The sequence below is a fragment of the Dreissena polymorpha genome, chromosome 5 (genome assembly GCF_020536995.1).
Source record: "Dreissena polymorpha isolate Duluth1 chromosome 5, UMN_Dpol_1.0, whole genome shotgun sequence".
Lineage (NCBI taxonomy): Eukaryota > Metazoa > Mollusca > Bivalvia > Myida > Dreissenidae > Dreissena > Dreissena polymorpha.
In genome coordinates, this window is record NC_068359.1 from 20,173,913 (window position 1) to 20,192,687 (window position 18,775).

At 36.2% G+C, this 18,775-nt stretch overlaps 1 protein-coding gene across 2 annotated transcripts in view; it reads right to left on the reverse strand.

Annotated features, from left to right (window-relative positions):
• Positions 1–4,236: 4,236 nt before the first annotated feature.
• Positions 4,237–18,775, reverse strand: part of LOC127831655 (peroxisome biogenesis factor 2-like) — a 35,799-nt gene continuing 21,260 nt past the window's right edge. The window contains exons 4-9 of one of the 2 annotated variants that reach the window (XR_008026427.1): positions 16,649–16,858; positions 14,954–15,106; positions 10,405–10,452; positions 9,135–9,338; positions 8,456–8,653; positions 4,237–8,416 (exon numbers count right to left, since the gene is read on the reverse strand). Coding sequence is in view for 1 of the 2 variants with exons in the window: in XM_052356678.1 (XP_052212638.1) it covers positions 8,528–8,653; positions 9,135–9,338; positions 10,405–10,452; positions 14,954–15,106; positions 16,649–16,858 (741 nt within the window). In the remaining variant the exon portion in view is untranslated. Of the gene's footprint in view, positions 8,654–9,134; positions 9,339–10,404; positions 10,453–14,953; positions 15,107–16,648; positions 16,859–18,775 lie in introns of both variants that reach the window. The other variant, XM_052356678.1, reaches the window with a different exon arrangement.

The window sequence follows — 18,775 nt, forward strand, 5'->3', positions numbered from 1 at the left end:
TTTTCTTTCTTCTCACCTCTTTTCTTCTATTGTGACCTCCCCCCGGCCGTTTGGTTGGGTCCTTTGTAGTTTAAAGGTTGTTGAAAAGTCTGCGCATTTGGGTTCAATGGCTGATTACTTTGTTTTGGGTTTGGGTAGAGGTTATTTCTGTTGTTAGGGTCAAAACTGTGGTATAATGGTCCGTTTACTTGCTGATGTTTATTTGGACACTCTCTTGCAAAGTGGTTCTCTCCGTTGCAGTTGTAACATCTCACAAAGCTTCTGCGGTTGTCATCTTTTGTCGATTTATTATTTACCGTCTCCACCTTCTTGCTTAGTTCTTCTATTTTCTGTGTCAAAGCTTGTAGCACATCTACCTTGACCTCTGTTTTGGTCTGACCCTGATTGACACTTGTCTTCCTTACTGTTTGATACTCTTTTCTCTTTGTTTCAGTCTTTTCACTACGCTTGAATTGTCTCTTGTTTGGCACCCTGAATGCATACTCAACTGTATCAGAATCGCTTTCACTTTCACTGTCTGCTTCATCTGTCTCTGTGCCACCTGTCCTGCGCACGAGGCGTTGTCTCCGATTAGAGCCTACTTGATGACGCTTCCTAGTTTGAATGTAGTTAACTACGTGATAAACTTCCTCATCGATATCCATGGGCTCTTTCACAAACTCTACTTCCCACCTTACATCTTCATCTCGCAGTCCGTCAAGGAACCTTCTTACCAAATCTTCTTTTCTCGTTGCTCCATCCCGACGTATGTGCGCTTGATCATACAGCCTCTTGAGTTCAGCGGCGTATTCTTCTGCTATTTCATTTTGTTTCTGGTCTCTTTGACTAAATTTGGCTGCAAACGTTCTCGGAGTTTCTATTATTCTGAATCTATTGTTGATTTCCCTAACTAGTTCATCATAATTATCTAAGGTCTCTCTGTGTAGTTGTGTGAAAACAAATTCCCCTGCTGATCCTTGTAGTTTTGGTAGAAGATGGTCTAGTTTTTCTTCATCATTCCAACCTTGTCTATTTGCAATAGTTTCAAATCGGTTGAACCATACTCTGCATTCATCCTTCCCATTGAAAGGTGGAATTTTAGTGCTGTTATTACATTTATGATTGGAGTAGCTTATGCTTGACCTAGGTAACATGTTGTGCTGTATGGCAGGTTCTCCTGCAAAATTATTGTTTCTATGAAGAGAGGGGAGATCATTTTGTTGCTGAATGTTGCTATTCTGTACAAGAACTGTACTTTCATTTTGCCTTTGAAAGTTTGATATCATCTTATTGGCTCCTTCTAGTGTTTCAACCATCTGGCCTTGCATGTGTACTAATTTTCCAAATGCTGCCTTTAACCATTGATCATCCTGTTCAGTAGGTTCTTGTTCTTCATGGACTTGGTTCTCATCTTGATGACTAGTTGGTCTTTCCCTTTGCTGTAATTCATCCCTGAAGAAAACTTCATTTTCTTGATCTGTGTCAGTATCTGACATTTTCGTTTGAGGTGTGAATTCGATCACTGGAATAAAGATGTTACTTTATCCCCGCAGCTGCCACCATAAATATGTAACGAGCCGAGCGGTTCTTCTTTTTCTTTTTCTTAACGCAATGTGATAGCAGGCCTACTCTTGGTGTTAAACCAACTTTTCTTTCATTAAGTTGTATTTAAACATTTTAAATAAAATGGACTCTGTTAAAATAAACTGAAGATAATAGCCTGAGTCATTTAATGACTCTCAAATAATAATTATAATAAACAACCAAATAAAATTCAACAAATTTTTATTCTTAACTAACTTGCATCAATAGTACATCAATGCATTCAACAATTTATCATAAATAATACAATTCTCAAACTCACATTTACAATGCTCAATCAATCTTAAAACTGTAGGATTAAATATCCCTATACCTTAGTCTTAAATCTTATGCAAAAACTCTATTATATGCAAAAATATGAATAATGTTTCTAACTTACTTTTAATGAAAATGCCTAAAAATAATATTTATTCGAGAAAAATTTAGTAATAAGAATGTGCCTTTAATTCCAAAAAAATCAGAGTCCCTGACTGTGAAATTACCAGGGTTTATATACTCGGGCTCCGAGCAGGTCCGAGCCTTGCGCAGTCATAACATTAATCCGAGCAATAACTCAACCGCGCACCATCCGCGCGTCTTCCGAGCGTAACCGATCACCTCAAAATAAACAGAGTTACCGCCTAAAATTTAAACAGTAAAAACTTTATTAAAATGACTGGAAATGTTTCTTTAAGCATTATAATAAGGTTTAGAACATATAAATACACATGACTGTAATTATTTGATAAAAATCAAACCTTCGCATGATGTATAAATCTAGTACGAAAATACGAGATTTAACTGTCTGCTGACAAAGTTTGACAGAGGTCGTCAATGTACACTACCCATAATTCAACAAAAGGTCAAAAGTCACTTCCTTTAAATATGGCGTCTATACAAACATGTGATTGTAGTGACCAACAAAAATGGATTTTACACGGATATGAACCATACAAACGGTAAATTAAGCATAGTAGATGTTGATAATAAGATGTTTAGTTTTGAATGCAATAAGAAATAACACTTGACATAGAGTTTAAAATGTAAAACATGGTCATAAAAACAAACATGTTCTCGTGACCTATTTAATAAAAATGTCAACATGGGGTCATGACAATACTTTCTGAGATATTTATTTTTGAACCTCTTTAGTAAATTCAGTATTTTCCAAGCAGAATTTACAAATTGATTCAATACATTAGTATAACTGAACATGTTTTTTTTCATAGTTTGTGTGCAAACGAAAACCATCCTTTAAATACACAGTTTGCTTAAAAGGTAACACATTTTATTTATATCACATAAAAATGCATTATTTTCATCAAATTGTCTAACCTTATGGAAAGAAAAAAACAACAACATATTTGTCATACACATCAAAAACATGATTATACTCAATGATCTTGTTACAAAAATAACATGAGAAAACTGGTGGTGTCATTTTGCGACAAAATCTCCATTTTTTAGAAAGGATCAACATGTTTGAACACTGTTTCAATGAGCATCCACTAAATTCTTTTTAAAATGTAAACATCATCCAATTAATACAAAAGGGGGGAGGGCACGGGGATGGTTTGGGTGGAGTCTATTGTGGTATGTCAGGTAAGAGTAGTTTTGTCAAAGTATCAATTAAATCTAATCATGAATAAAGAAGTTATGGCAATTTAAGCAAACTTTAATAATTTGACCTTAAGAGTCAAGGTCATTCAAAGGTCAAGGTAAAATTCAACTTGCCAGGTACAGTAACCTCATGATAGCATGGAAGTATTTGAAGTTTGAAAGCAATAGCCTTAATACTTTAGAAGTAAAGTGGATCGAAGTCAAAAAAAGGCCATAATTCCGTAAAAATGACAACCAGAGTTATGCAACTTGTCCTTTTTCTGTCCCCTTATGATAGTTTGCGAGTGTTCCAAGTATGAAAGCAATATCTATGATACTTTAGGGGTAAAGTGGACCAAAACACAAAACTTAACCAAATTTTCAATTTTCGAAGTATATAGGGCCCATAATTCCATCCAAATGCCAGTCAGAGTTACATAACTTTGCCTGCACAGTCCCCTTATGATAGTTAATAAGTGTTGCAAGTATTAAAGCAATAGCTTTGATACTGTAGGAATAAAGTGGACCTAAACTTAACCAAATTTTCAATTTTCTAAGTATAAAAAGGGCACATAATTCTGTCAAAATGCCAGTCAGAGTTACATAACTTTGCCTGCACAGTCCCCTTATGATAGTAAGTAAGTGTTGCAAGTATGAAAGCAATAGCTTTGATACTTAAGGAATAAAATGGACCTAAACACAAAACTTAACCAAAATTTTCAATTTTCTAAGTATAAAAAGGGCACATAATTCTGTCAAAATGCACGCCAGAGTTATCTAACTTTGCCTACCCAGTCCCCTCATGATAGAAAGTAAGTGTACCAAGTTTGAATGCAATAGCATTGATACTTTCTGAGAAAAGTGGACCTAAACGCAAAACTTAACCGGACGCCCACGCCAAGGTGATGACAATAGCTCTTAATTAAAAAAAAGAAATAGATGAGCTAATTAAAAATAAATAAACCCACATAAAACATGGACATTGAATATGAAATATGAACAGACAATGTAATAATGTTTAAGACTTAAAAAGGTACCTTCTAAAAATTAGTTAAAATTAACAAAATAACACTGTCATATGAATCTTCTTATTTTAATCACACAATTGTTAATGTCAAAATATGGTTTCCATAGCAACCAACATTCATGTTTAACATTTATATGGGTTTCAAAAGCATGTGTAGGATACAAACAACATCAACCAAGTTGATATATTATTCCCGGTCTTAATGACTGAACACACACAACAGTGGTTAAATTTAAATATGGCTAAATGTATTCAATACTATTATCATTATCAAAAATTGAGATTTTTTTTTAAACATAAAATGGTTCAACACATCAAATTTGAAATTGATATCATATTGCGATTAATTTTAATGTGTAATTACACCACGCCATTGTTAGTGGTACACTTCAGTCGCTAACCTGAGAAGGAACTGACCTGCTCAGTGCATCCCCAAGATATCATTAAAACTGATGTTCTAGGCACGTTTCATTTAGATTGGACAATATATGGAACTTTTAGAGTGCTAACAAGGTTTTACAATAACCATATTGGGATAAATGCCCCTCCCCTTGGCGACTGTGTTTTATTTCATAAATAAACTTACCTGAAATAACAGTAAGCTTTTTCGAAAAGCTGCGAGCAGGCTGCACATGCGCAGTCGATATAAGCTTACTTCCTATTTCTAGTCAGATAAACAGTTCTTTTATTCTTGCAAAAGTCTTCACATTGTTTTTATTTTACAGCAATTTTTATTAGACTTTGTAATTTTCTTCGAGTTTTAATCATAAATCAAAGAACACTGTATTATGTGAATTGGGAATAAGACATCAATTTGGGAATAAATTGTGTTTTATCAAAAGTGCATAATATGCAGTTTTATATGTTGCATTTATCTAGTTTTACAAATTATAATTAAAACATATACTTGCATATATAATAGCATCATTTTAATTGATTTTAGTAAATTACTTAAAAACTGGATTTTTTATTAATTAAAAAAAAAAATCCTCATGAAATAAAACTGTGTCCATGCCGCGCATGGACACAGTTTAAAAATACACTTTAAATGATACAAATTCAATCAATGTTAATAAAAAAGTCATGGAAAATTTCTTATTAAGCTTGAATTATAGATAATATATTACAAAAATATATGTAGATCATGAAATGACTAGTTTTGTTTGAAAAAATCACCAAAATGATGTCCATTCCCAGTTTGATGTCTTATTCCCAATTCACATAATACAGTGTTCAAGCCTTTCTTACTGACTTGTGTCATTATGGAGAGTTGTCATTCGCATGCGGACAGGGAAATTACGCCTGAAACAAACTGGTATTAAGATGGCGACAGCGAGTTCGCAAATATGGCGTCACCACGTGCGGAAGAATTGTTGAGCAAAAATGAACCCGCACAGTTGTTAGTTGGTACAAAACCCGCTAATTCTCAGCATTATAATGACAATCGTGCCAAAAAGTCCAAGAGATATGCTGACCTAAGCAACAAAATGGGAAATAATGAAGAAATGTTGCAACAGTTTCTTGACAAACAAGAACAGTCAGTCTCGAAAGATAGCAAAGCCAAAATTGATGACAGGAGACATGGGTCAGCTATATGTTCAGACAGTAGTGATGAGAAACAGTCTGATGGACAGTCTGACAGAATAATCCTATGTGCTTGTGGTCACAAAGACTCTGAGCTTGATGAAAATATTGGAAATAAAGCAAAACTCTGACAAGAACAATAATGTCACAGAGTCCATGTTTGAGAGCATGAAAAAAGGTCTTTTTGACATGTTCGGAGAGGATGCATTGGTAAAAAAGTCTGTGGAAATAAAAGGCATCACTTTGGACAAATCTCATATAGAAGATCCTGAAAGCAGTTACAGAATGATGCAAAGAGCCAAACTATTTTACTGCATATTCTGAAGATAATTTTGACCTCTTCCCTGTTGATGGGGAAGCAGAGAAATTGTTGCAAGTGCTGTCATTGGACTCTTTGGTATAATGTTGCCATACAAAGAGGTATATGGTATCAAAGCCTCATTCGCTAAGGGTAAGAATTTGTTCACCCAACCAGCTCGAATGGTAGAGTCTAGGGAATTTGCTCCAGTTTATTGGGTCAGAGGATTTTCACAAAGACAAAGCCTCCCAATTAGTGAAAGACATTTTTGCTATAAGTACTAAGAGTGTGGATCACATTGGCAGATCAGGGGCATTCAACCACATTACATGCAGGACAGTGACTGACACTGCTTTATATGAACAAACAGACAAATTAGAGATCACTAACCTCTCATTGACTGGTGATGGTGTATTTGGGAAGGGCTTAGAAACATTACTCAAGGAGAAGAAAGAGAAAAAGAAACAAGTGGATGACCTTATTCCTGATGTTGGCAAAAACAAAAGTTCTCTGAGACACAGTCAGAATCAAACAAAAGACCAGCATTTGAGAGATCTGCTGAAAAGCCAGGTACCTCTTTCAGTAGATGAAATAATTTTGGCATCCCAAAGGTTACAAGATCAGACAGCGACAAAACAGCTGCCCCGACCCGAGGTAGTTATCACTCAGGAAGTTATGGTCCAAGAAGACCGGCCACTGGTAAAGGAAAGCCATTGGCAAAAAACAGATGAAAAATGTCAGTATTATTGCACAAAATCCGGATATACCCATTGGGGGAAAACTGTCTCATTTCCTGTCAGAATGGCAAATGATAACAACAGACAAATGGGTTCTGGACATAATAAAAGAAGGTTACAAATTAGAGTTTCTGGAAAAACCTCCATTTTTAAGAATAAAACCCACCAATATTCCTGTAAAAAGTCAAAACATTATAAAACAAGCAATAGACGCCCTTTCAGAAAAACATGCCATAAAAATTGTCAATCCAAACAAAATACATGCCGGTTTTTACTGCACGTTGTTTATAGTACCAAACAAGAGACGTGTTTGTCAGAAACACAATGCCCCCTTCTACGCCGCTTTGATTTAAAAATAAAATTATATAATCATTTGGCAGGTTCAGATAATTATCTCCCTTTGAAGCTTATTTCTTCCCTTCAATTTGTTGTTTTGACCTTTGACCTTGAAGGATGACCTTGACCTTTCACCACTCAAAATGTGCAGCTCCATGAGAAACACATGCATGCAAAATATCAAGTTGCTATCTGAAGCGACATAGAAGTTATGAGCATTTTTCGAAACCTAAGTGCAAAATCTAAACACAAAGTGTGACGGAAAGACAGACAGACAGACAGACAGACGGACGGTCCGATCACTATATGCCCTCCTTCTGGGGCATAAAAAGATTGGGGAAATGGGACCGGTTATAAACCTGAAACCCCTCAACGAGTATCTCTGCAAAAAACATTTCAAGATGGATACACTGACCAAAGACTTGAATCTAGTACAGAAGGGAGATTTGGCTTTCACAATAGATTTGAAAGATGCATATTTTCATTTGAAAATTTTCTAAGTTCATTGTAAGTACTTTCAATTTCATTTCCAAGGCGTAACATACCAGTTTTGAACACTTTGCTTTGTCCCAACAAGTGCTCCTTGTGTCTTCATGAAAGTAATCACTGTGGTAGTAGCTCACCTTTGTAAATTCAATATTTGTCTATCAAGCTTTCTAGACAATTGGTTGGCCACAAACAAAACAAAAAAGTTATTGTTACAAGACAGAGCACAAATCCTAAGTCACCTTTACCGTCTAGGTTTCATAGTCAACAAGGAAAAATCACAACTTGTTCCCATTCAGTCTCTAGTGTATTTGGGGAGTCATTGGGATTTCATAAAAGGTCTGGTTTTTCCCACAGATGAAAGACTTACAAATTTGAAACTAGCTGTGGGAAACATCCAAAAGGGTCTATGCACTGCCAAACATTTCATGATACTGTTAAGAATGATTGCATCCTGTCTAGAACTCATTCCGAACGCCAGGTTGTTCATGAGACCAATTCAACTGCATTAATTGCAACATTGGAGCCCAGCCTGAATGAAACTGTCTGTACAAATTCCAGTAACTTCTCAGGTGAAACAGCATTTGAATTGGTTCTCATTGGATCAGAACATTGGCATGGGCAGATCTTTTGTGAAAAAATGCTTTCCAATGTTTCGACCAAGTTTCATTCAGTTTTGACAATAAATGTGGCCCCTATATTGTTAACAAGGTAAATGTTGACAACATGCATGGATATACAGATTATAAACGACAGACAAAAGGTGATTTCAAAAACTCACCATGAGCTAAAAATGAGGACAGCCGATCCAAAAACCGAGTAAATCGAAAAAAGGTCTAGCAAACACCTATCATCGATAAAAGTTTAATGCTTTGAAAATTAAAAATAAAAGCTGTCTAATTAAGTATTATCATCATCATCGTTGTTGCTGCGTGGCACTATGGTCACAGATCGAATGTCTCTTTCTTTCCCGATCTTCTGAGAACACAAAGGGCAGGCAAAACCTGGGTCTGCTTTATAGTTACTCTATAAAATGAAAAAGAAAAAACCTCTTAAAGAAAACTTGTTATGTCATAGATGCCTCCACAAGACATGGTTGGACACAGACATAGGGAGTGTAATCAACACTTATATTGCTCCAATTTTTTTATATTGTATTCTTAAATGAAAAAGATAGCAATCAAGACTGATAATTTGGATAAACTTTTCTAACAGCCAGAATTAATGGTCTTATAATAACATCATGTATACATTAATGTTCTTGAAAAGTAAATATTTGAGAAAAATCCAAAACGAATTTTTAAAGTTTAGTTCACTAAAACCTACATTTAATACTTGTTCAATAAGCAGGTAGTGTATATACCATTTTGTGATATACTTACAGATAAACGTGTGCTATGAGTAATTTCTGCCATGTGAAGTTAAAAGGTTTCTAATAATAAACATCCACTCAATTATTCCATCAAACAATAAATCTTAAAAATGTCAAACTACACACAAAACTTACATGAATACAAAAATAGCAGAAGACATGATGGCAACCGATTTCCTGGGCTCTGATTGGCCAATCTCCACACACTGCACAGGAAGTGAAATCACGAGGTGCATTATGGGACAGTGCAGACTTGGAAGCAGATGGCAGTATTTTTTGCAACACAAAGTTCTTGACTTTTTGAAAGTTAACAAGAGGTAGAATGAAGAACAGGAATTCCTGAAAAAGAAAAAGAAACATGGCAACCACATAAAACCGGTTGTTCAACGTTTTAGATCTGAATTTCATTTCAATAATTGTGCAATTGCAAGCTAGGTCTGTATGTTAGCAACTTCAACACAAAATTTAGCGCAATAACTGATTCAGTGAAAAAAGATTTTCTATTTTAAGTAGAAGTGACATTGACCTCAATCCAGTCTCAAGTGCAATGCAAAGCTAGGTCTACTGGTAAGCTTTCAAAATGCACATTTTCAGAACAACTAAGCTGCATAAAAATTAAAGCTACTAGTACCTGTTGGAAGCAGTTTTTCTATTTGATTGCTTTTTTATGGGCGAGAGGCCTGTGGGGGTTTAAATGACCTACTGCAGTAAACAACATCTATGATTTATTAACAGTTTTACAAAATTATACCTCTGCTATTATTTTGTTATTAGGCATTTGAAAAAGGTGGCATTGGTCATTCTTTATAATATTTTATTAAACATGTCTAGGGATAGGTAAGTGAGCTCGCCAGAAGCTTGCTAAATAACCAGACCCATTTCAGAACTGATTTCATAAAATATGGTATAAATTGACCACAAGCTTGGTCTCGATTGTATTCCCACAAACGTTTAAATGTACTTGTGCATTGGATGAAAATTGTTGGGCTTCAAGAGCAAACTCAACCATATTCTACAGACTGGAGGTCTGATAATAGCAAACAAACATTAATCTCCATCTATGAAAGAAGGTTTAATAAAAATACATATAAGTCGTAATCTGGTAAAATAAAGCTAAACGCTGGCGCGAAGTGTCATCCAAGATAACCCTGTGAAGTCCCCACTGGCTAATGAGGGACAACACTTTCCGCTGTTATGGTGTTTATTAGAAATCTCTTCTTGCTGGAAATCCTATTTAAGCAGAAAGTATCGTCCCTGATCAGGCAGTGCTGACTTCAGAGTTTAATCTGGAAAAGAAACTCTATGCACCTGCATTAAGCCCTATTTTCCCACAGCAAGGCTCGTATCGTTCATTGCCCCATTACTGATTTTGGGTAGACTTTGTATGTTTTTCCTATCGACTTACTGAAAATCCATGCCAAAGCAACTCCCTGGTCATGTACTCAAACGTCACCTGAAATTCACAAATACTGTACCTGTGATTAAAGGGAGTCTTTTACAGTTCAATAAAGACAAAAAATATCAAAAACATTGTCACAGATGCAAACAAATTGTATGCATTATATTAATACAGCAAAAATAACCCTTTTGACTAAACAAGATATGTGTTTGTCAGAAACACTATTTCCCCTTTTGCGCCACTTTGAAGCTATATATTTAACCTTTGACCTTGAAGGATGACCTTGACCTTTCACCACTCAAAATGTGCAGCCCCATGAGATACACATGCATGCCAAATATCAAGTTGCTATCTTCAATAGTGAAAAAGTTATGGCCAATGTTAAAGTTTTTTTCGGACGGACTAACAGACTGACTGACATACTGACGGACAGTTCAACTGCTATATGCCACCCTACTGGGGGCATAAAAAAAATTTTTTTTGGGGGGGGGGGCGGGGGGGGGGTATAGTGTGAGGGTGTGGTGGTCATTTATTAGATGATCTTTAAAAAAAAAAATGGGGGGGGGGGGGGGAATGAGGGGGAGATTCGGGGGGGATGGTTTGGGTGGAGTCTGTTGTGGTATGTCAGGTAAGAGTTGTTTTGTCAAAGTATCAATCAAATCTAATCATAAATAAAGAAGTAAGGGCAATTTTAGCAAAATTTAATAATTTGACCTTGAGAGTCAAGGTCATTCAAAGGTCAAGGTAAAATTCAACTTGCCATGTACAGTACCCTCATGATAGCATGAAAGTATTTGAAGTTTGAAAGCAATAGCCTTGATACTTTAGAAGTAAAGTGGATCTAAACACAAAATGTAACCACATATTCAAAGTTACTAAGTCAAAAAAGGGCCATAATTCCATAAAAATGACAACCAGAGTTATGCAACTTGTCCTTTACTGTCCCCTTATGATAGTTTGCGAGTGTTCTAAGTATGAAAGCAATATCTATGATACTTTAGGGGTAAAGTGGACACAAAACTTAACCAAATTTTCCAAATATAAAGGGCCCATAATTCCGTCCAAATGCCAGTCAGAGTTACATAACTTTGCCTGCACAGTCCCCTTACGATAGTTAGTAAGTGTTGCAAGTATGAAAGCAATAGCTTTGATACTTTAGGAAAAAAGTGGACCTAAATCAAAACTAAACCAAATTTTCAATTTTCTAAGTATGAAAAGGGCACATAATTCTGTCAAAATGCCAGTCAGAGTTACATAACTTTGCCTGCACAGTCCCCTTATGATAGTTAGTAAGTGTAGCAAGTATGAAAGCAATAGCTTTGATACTTAAAGAATAAAATGGACCTAAACACAAAACTTAAACAAAATTTTCAAATTTCTAAGTATAACAAGGGACAAAATTGTCACAAAACCAGGTTTTCATTGTGAAAAAAAAATCTGATAAAGGGAGAAAACTCAAACTGAACTTTTGAAATGAACAAACAAAATTAACCCCCTTTGTAAGTTTGTTTTTTAAAAAAATCTATTTTTAGTCGTGGCGACCTTGACATTGGAGATATTGACGTGATTCTTTCGTGCGACACACCGTCCCATGATGGTGAACAAATGTGCCAAATGATTTTAAAATCTCACAATGAATGACATAGTTATGGCCAGGACAAGCTCATTTATGGCCATTTTTGACCTTTGAACTCAAAGTGTGACCTTGACCTTGGAGATATCGACGTAATTATTTCGCGCGACACACCGTCCAATGATGGTGAACAAATGTGCCAAATGATTTTAAAATCTGACAATGAACGACATAGTTATGGCTCGGACAAGCTCATTTATGGCCATTTTTGACCTTTGAACTCAAAGTGTGACCTTGACCTTGGAGATATCGACGTAATTATTTCGGGCGACACACCGTCCAATGATGGTGAACAAATGTGCCAAATGATTTTAAAATCTGACAATGAACGACATAGTTATGGCCCGGACAAGCTTGTTCCGCCAGCCCGCCAGCCAGCCAGCCCGCCAGCCAGCCAGCCAGCCAGCCCGCCCGCATTCGCCAATCTAATAACCAGTTTTTTCCTTCGGAAAACCTGGTTAAAAAGGGCACATAATTCTGTCAAAATGCAAGCCAGAGTTATCTAACTTTGCCTGCCCAGTCCCCTCAGGGCCGTACCCAGGATTTTTTTACTGGGGGGGCCCAACCGGGGAGGGTTTGGGAGGGGTCCCCCCTGCCTATATATATACTTTTTTTAATTTGGCACTTTGCAAGGTGAATTTTAATGCTTATAAAAAACGTATTTTGTGATATGAATTAATGGAATATAACAAGTAAATCAGCACATTTCGGAAGTCTTAAACTTAAAACATTGGTGTGAATTCACAACAATATTAAAAGCTTTAGATTTGCGAAACTTACAGGTTTAAACTGACAATTATCCACATCAACTCTCGTATTGCTTCCATCATTTTTTTTCACAAATTAATAACGTCACAGGTTTTTTTTAAATCTGATTTTTTGGGAAAGACCTTGTCATTTTTTATGGAAAAAAATGCGCGAAACGTCTAATATTTGGGGGAAAGAATGAAAGTCTTAAATAATCAATTTAACATATTTGACTGTTTTCAAACAAATTCAAGGAAAGAGATGATTTAATTATACAATATTTTTCTACACTGGATCAGGTTAACTTATATAATGAGATCAATTTGTTGTTTCAATTTTCATTTTTTTACCAATGAGCCACTAATAGGTTGATATTACTCAATTCTCGGTACTCAATTATTTTAAATACTGAATTCTGCCAAATTCTTATCTGTTGCTCGGCAAATTTATGAATCTGTTTTTCTTTTAAACAAACATGTTAACTATCTCATCGTAGTCTTGTTCAGTGATTTCCTTTCAAAAATTATAAATACTCAGTTTTAATACCTTTGTCAGTTTATTTGTTCCGGTTCAAATTCAGGGCCCTATTCTCAATGCAAAAAGTATATATTGGGACCTAAAAATTCCCAATAAAAGGTTTAAAAAAAATAACTTTAAGAAGGGAAAAATCATCTATGGCCTTCTCAACGAAGAAAAAAACTTGCGACGGCAATTATCAGACCATAGTCTACGAACTCCTGTAGCAGTTGCTTCCATGCGCTGCACGTATCAAAATACATGTTACATCAACCATCGATAGGTGAAGCATTCATGATCACAATGGGGGACTGATAAGGGATGTGTGTGCAAGGCGATAAGAAAACATTGCCTAGAGGCTTATCTCGATTGGCGAGCGTTAATCCCCTTGTTTATCAGGGACAATAAAACATAGCTGCTCTTTTGTTTTGAGGGAAAGTATACTGTGGGCCCTTGCACGAGAGAAAAAATTGCAATGGGCCGATTATTAAAAAAAAAAATCATAGTTCGACAGCCAGCAGGGGGGGCCCGGGCCCCTGGGCCCATGGCCTGGGTACGGGCCTGCCCCTCATGATAGTTAGTAGCAGTACCAAGTTTGAATGCAATAGCATTGATACTTTATGAGAAAAGTGGACCTAAACGCAAAACTTAACCGGACGCCGACGCCAAGGTGATGACAATAGCTCATAATTTTTTTCAATTAAAAACGATGTAAAGTCTACAAGTTCCGAATAAAATTCGCTATTCAAGCTCTGTCTGGTTAAAACTTACCATGGCTAATCCCTTTATTGCCCCCCAATTAACAACCTGCTTCTGCTACTCAAGTGCACCAGTGTTGTTTTTGACACCTTATCCGTGATTTATCGGCAATTATTGATTTTATCAGGCATTCACACCACAGTGTTTTTATGAAAGAGGTCTCTAATTGCTATCGAAAGATGTATCATACAGAAATAAACGCCAATGACACTATTATCCTGTGTATTATACCACCTAAGGTTATAAAACCTGTCAAAACACCAATTTTGTACATCAAACAAATTGGATGCTGACTAATACGCATTGATGTTTCACATAAATTAACTTTCGGTTTCGACTGATTGTCAGAAAATAATTTGTAACATATTGCATCAATCTAAATTTAGAGTTAATTGACGATTGGTTGCGCTCCCATTACACGATTTACATATGTTCAAGGGGATATCCCTGTACCGATTGGATGTAAAATCGAGGCATACAGGGAAACCCCACAATTCAGTTTATGGAGTGTGTTTACTTCCGGAGAATAATGAACGCTGTGTTCACGAATTTCTGAATCACATGTATCTTCAAAATTGGGCAGAAAATTAGAGTTTTTGTAAGTAATATACTTACTAAAGTAAAGGTTGAATGTAGTTTTAGGTGTCCTGCTTTTTGGTCAAATTTCCCGATAATTTTTTATGGAATGTCCTGATTTGGACCTAAACATTCTGGCATGTATGGATTTCGGATGTAATTTATCGAATCTTTCCCCCCCACCCCCCATTTTAAATCCAGACCGATTGATGTTGTGGGAAAATATGATCCCCGAACTTAAGTATGTTCATGATACTATGCCCTGGATTATGGGGCCAAACTCTGGCACAAAATTGGCCTTAAAACCACCTCTGTACATCTCACCTGGCGCATGCCCTGTTGTTGTGGAAACACAGAACGAATGCCGAGCAACCGTTCTAGGACAGACATGTATGACCCCTGTCGTAGAAACACAAGAAAGTTGGCCAACGTTGCAAGCTTAAAACCCGTCTCCACCCATTTTATTACTTGCTGAACCTGCAAAAAATGTGAGGAGCTATTTTGTGCACTTGCTGTGAAAGCCAGTCATGTACTCCAACTGCTTTAAAAAAAATATATTTCTAGAGTATTCAAAAGCATTTAAGTCTCAAAACAGCAGTGATAAAGTTACCAACTCACTCTTTTCCTAGGCATGCTGAATAACCCTTTACAAATTAGATATGTATTTTGACGCATTTGTTGTCCCTTACAAAGTTACATGTACATTTAACCCTTTGCATGCTGGGAAATTTGTCGTCTGCAAAAATGTCGTCTGCTGAATTTCTAAAATTAAAGACCTTTCTTACTTGATTCAAATGTTAAAGGTTTCATTTCCAACCATTAGATACTGATTAGCAGCATAAAACATGAACAGACTGCAAGTTACTCCAAGGCTGTTCAGGTTTTATGCTGTTTGCACAAAGCCATTTTCACTTTGCTTCTGAGTGGGAAAGGGTTTAGCAGTATCTGGTTCCCTGTGCAAATACTTATTTCAGTAACTGACATAAGCAGTATCTGGTTCCCTGTGCACATACTTATTTCAGTAACTGACATTAGCAGTATCTGGTTCCCTGTGCACATACTTATTTCAGTAACTGACATTAGCAGTATCTGGTTCCCTGTGCAAATACTTATTTCAGTAACTGACATTAGCAGTATCTGGTTCCCTGTGCGCATTTTTATTTCAGTAACTGACATTAGCAGTATCTGGTTCCCTGTGCACATACTTATTTCAGTAACTGACATTAGCAATATCTGGTTCCCTATGCACATACTTATTTCAGTAACTGACATTAGCAGTATCTGGTTCCCTGTGCACATACTTATTTCAGTAACTGACATTAGCAGCATATGGTTCCCTGTGCACATACTTATTTCAGTAACTTACATTAGCAGTATCTGGTTCCCTGTGGACATACTTATTTCAGTAACTGACATTAGCAGTATCTGGTTCCCTGTGCACATACTTATTTCAGTAACTGACATTAGCAGTATCTGGTTCCCTGTGCACATACTTATTTCAGTAACTGACATTAGCAGTATCTGGTTCCCTGTGCACATACTTATTTAAGTAACTAACATAAGCAGTATCTGATTCTCTGTACACATACTTATTTCAGTAACTGACATTAGCAGTATCTGGTTCCATGTGCACATACTTATTTCAGTAACTGACAACTGCCAGACTTGAATCATAGGTAAGGGAAGCAATCACTTCATTACTGTAACTGATAAACAAACAAGTTATGTGGCCAGGCTGAGAATAAAGTCTGGGAAGTAAGCACAGACTAATCAGGAACAACATTTTTCGCTTTTAGGTCTTTTTTTTGTTTAAAGAATGTCATTTTTTTTAAATTCAGTTCTGGTCAAACTACAAGACACTTTAAGCATATGCCTAAAAACCAGTTTCACAGAGTGAGATCATTTCATGACTGTTTAATTATTATTAGAATGGTCAAAATTACATCAATTATCACTTACAACTATTTTTATCTCTATTCCTAGTATAAGGGTACTTTACGTGTAACTCAGTCTAATTACATTGTCTCTCCACTTGTCCAATCGCAGCAGACGCACAAGGTCATGTGACCGATCTCTGAGCCAGGGGCAGCCAATCAGAAGGCAGGCATACAGAATCTTCTGTCTCCTGGAGATCCAGTCTGGACTGGTTGCGGCTGGAAATCGCTCATTACGGTACTTCAGACTCAGCATTGCCTGGCCCAATGTGGACTCCATTGTGTTGATTGAAAACTGCAAATGCATAAGGAAATGTTAAAAAGAGCAATAACTCAATCAGTACAATAGGCCCTGCCATTATTTAAATTTAAAGTAAATATTTGACACAAAAATGAAAAGGTGGCAGGAAAAACATTCTTACACTAACCCTTGATAAATTGGATTCTGCGTTATATTGGTGAGTCTTATATTGGATTCACAGTGTAATTTCAATATGAAGGCAGGAAGAAATGTCATAGAGAAAATACTGCACATCCCTGTGAGGACAGGTTATCTGTGTGTGACCCCAATGGCCAATACATCAGGTTTAGTATTGAACAAGCAAATTCGTTGAATTGGTATCCCCCTGCAAAATAAAGTTTGTTAACGAAGGGTAATAATTAATAGGTAATAAGTAAGTGTAGGGTAATTGTTTATATGAATTGCAATTCTCCTCACTGATTACTACACACCCATGAAGTTCCATGCTGCATCTTGAAGCGTATCTGAGATATAGCCTTGAAAAGTTGCATCATACAAAAACAAGGAGGGGCAATAACTCATAGTTTAGAAAGTGCAGGGTTGTGGTTCTTGTGCATGACACTTCTTCCCATTGATTTCTACACACCCATGAAGTTTCATGTCGAAATGTTGTATCACATCTGAGATATAGCCCTGAAAAGTTCCTTCATACAAAAACAACAAAGGGCAATAACTCTTATTGAAGAAAGTGAAGGGTTATGGTTCTTAAGCATGGCTTTCCTCCTAATTAATAGCATTACACCCATGAATTTTCATGTTGACATCTTGGATGGTATCTGAGATATAGCCCTAAACAAATTCATCATACAAAAAACAACTAAGAGGAATAACTCTTATTAAAGAAAGTGTAGGGGTATGGTTCTTGTACATGGCACTTCCCCTCATTGATCTATACACCTATGAAGTTTCATGTTTATATCTTACATAGTTTCTGAGATATAGCCCTTAAAGGTTTTGTCACAGACGGACGGTCGAACTCAAGGACCGACAGACAGACGGACAAACCCAATGCTATATTTTTCTCTCTGGGTGGGGATAAAAAGCATCAGAAATTGAACTTATCTTTGCCCTAAAATAAGAAAATTACATATTTAAAAATACATCATTCACAAACAGAGCAAGAAAACTGGGCATTTACATTGTTTTAATTTGTGACTGTATTTTGGTGAGATTCTATTTATATTCCCCTTTAAAATGCAATATTGTATTTTAGCACCTTGAAGATGAAAAAAATTCATACGATATAAAACTTGAATAATCAAAGAAAACATACTAATCAGTCTTCAATTTGCCCGTTCAATACCGGTACATAATAATACCACCATCATGCTTAAATGGGTCTTAGCCCATATGTGGCCAGTGTAGCAAAAGACCAGGGGTGGTATTCCAGAAGCATCTTAAGTTAAATTTCATTTTTATCCTTAAATTGGGAATTTTTCTTAAGTGTTTCATTTCATAATGCAATAGTGAGTCATCGAAAATTACATCAAAATAACATCATTATGTCAGTGTTATTTGAGGAATACCAAAACAACATGCATGTCTTTATTTAGTAAAGAAATACAAAACATTGTAATTTTTAACTTAAGTGAAAATATTTCAGAAATGACTTAAGATGTTTCTGGAATACGACCCCAGTCTGAATATGTGCTCAGTCTGTTCAGCGGTGAACCTCATGAGACCAGAAAGTGTGCGTGTCTTTATAGAAGGCAGCTTAGCTCTTGATCTGCCTGCGCGTCTCTGCAGGCTGGACGGGGGCTTTGCGCTGGCTGAATATGGCTTTAGACCTATTTGTGTACGACACAGCTCATATCATACATAGCTTTGAAGACTCAAAGAAAACAAAGTATGTAGTCTTAAGCATGCCGCTGTATAATTTATTTGATTTACTTTGACCCTTTACCACTTACA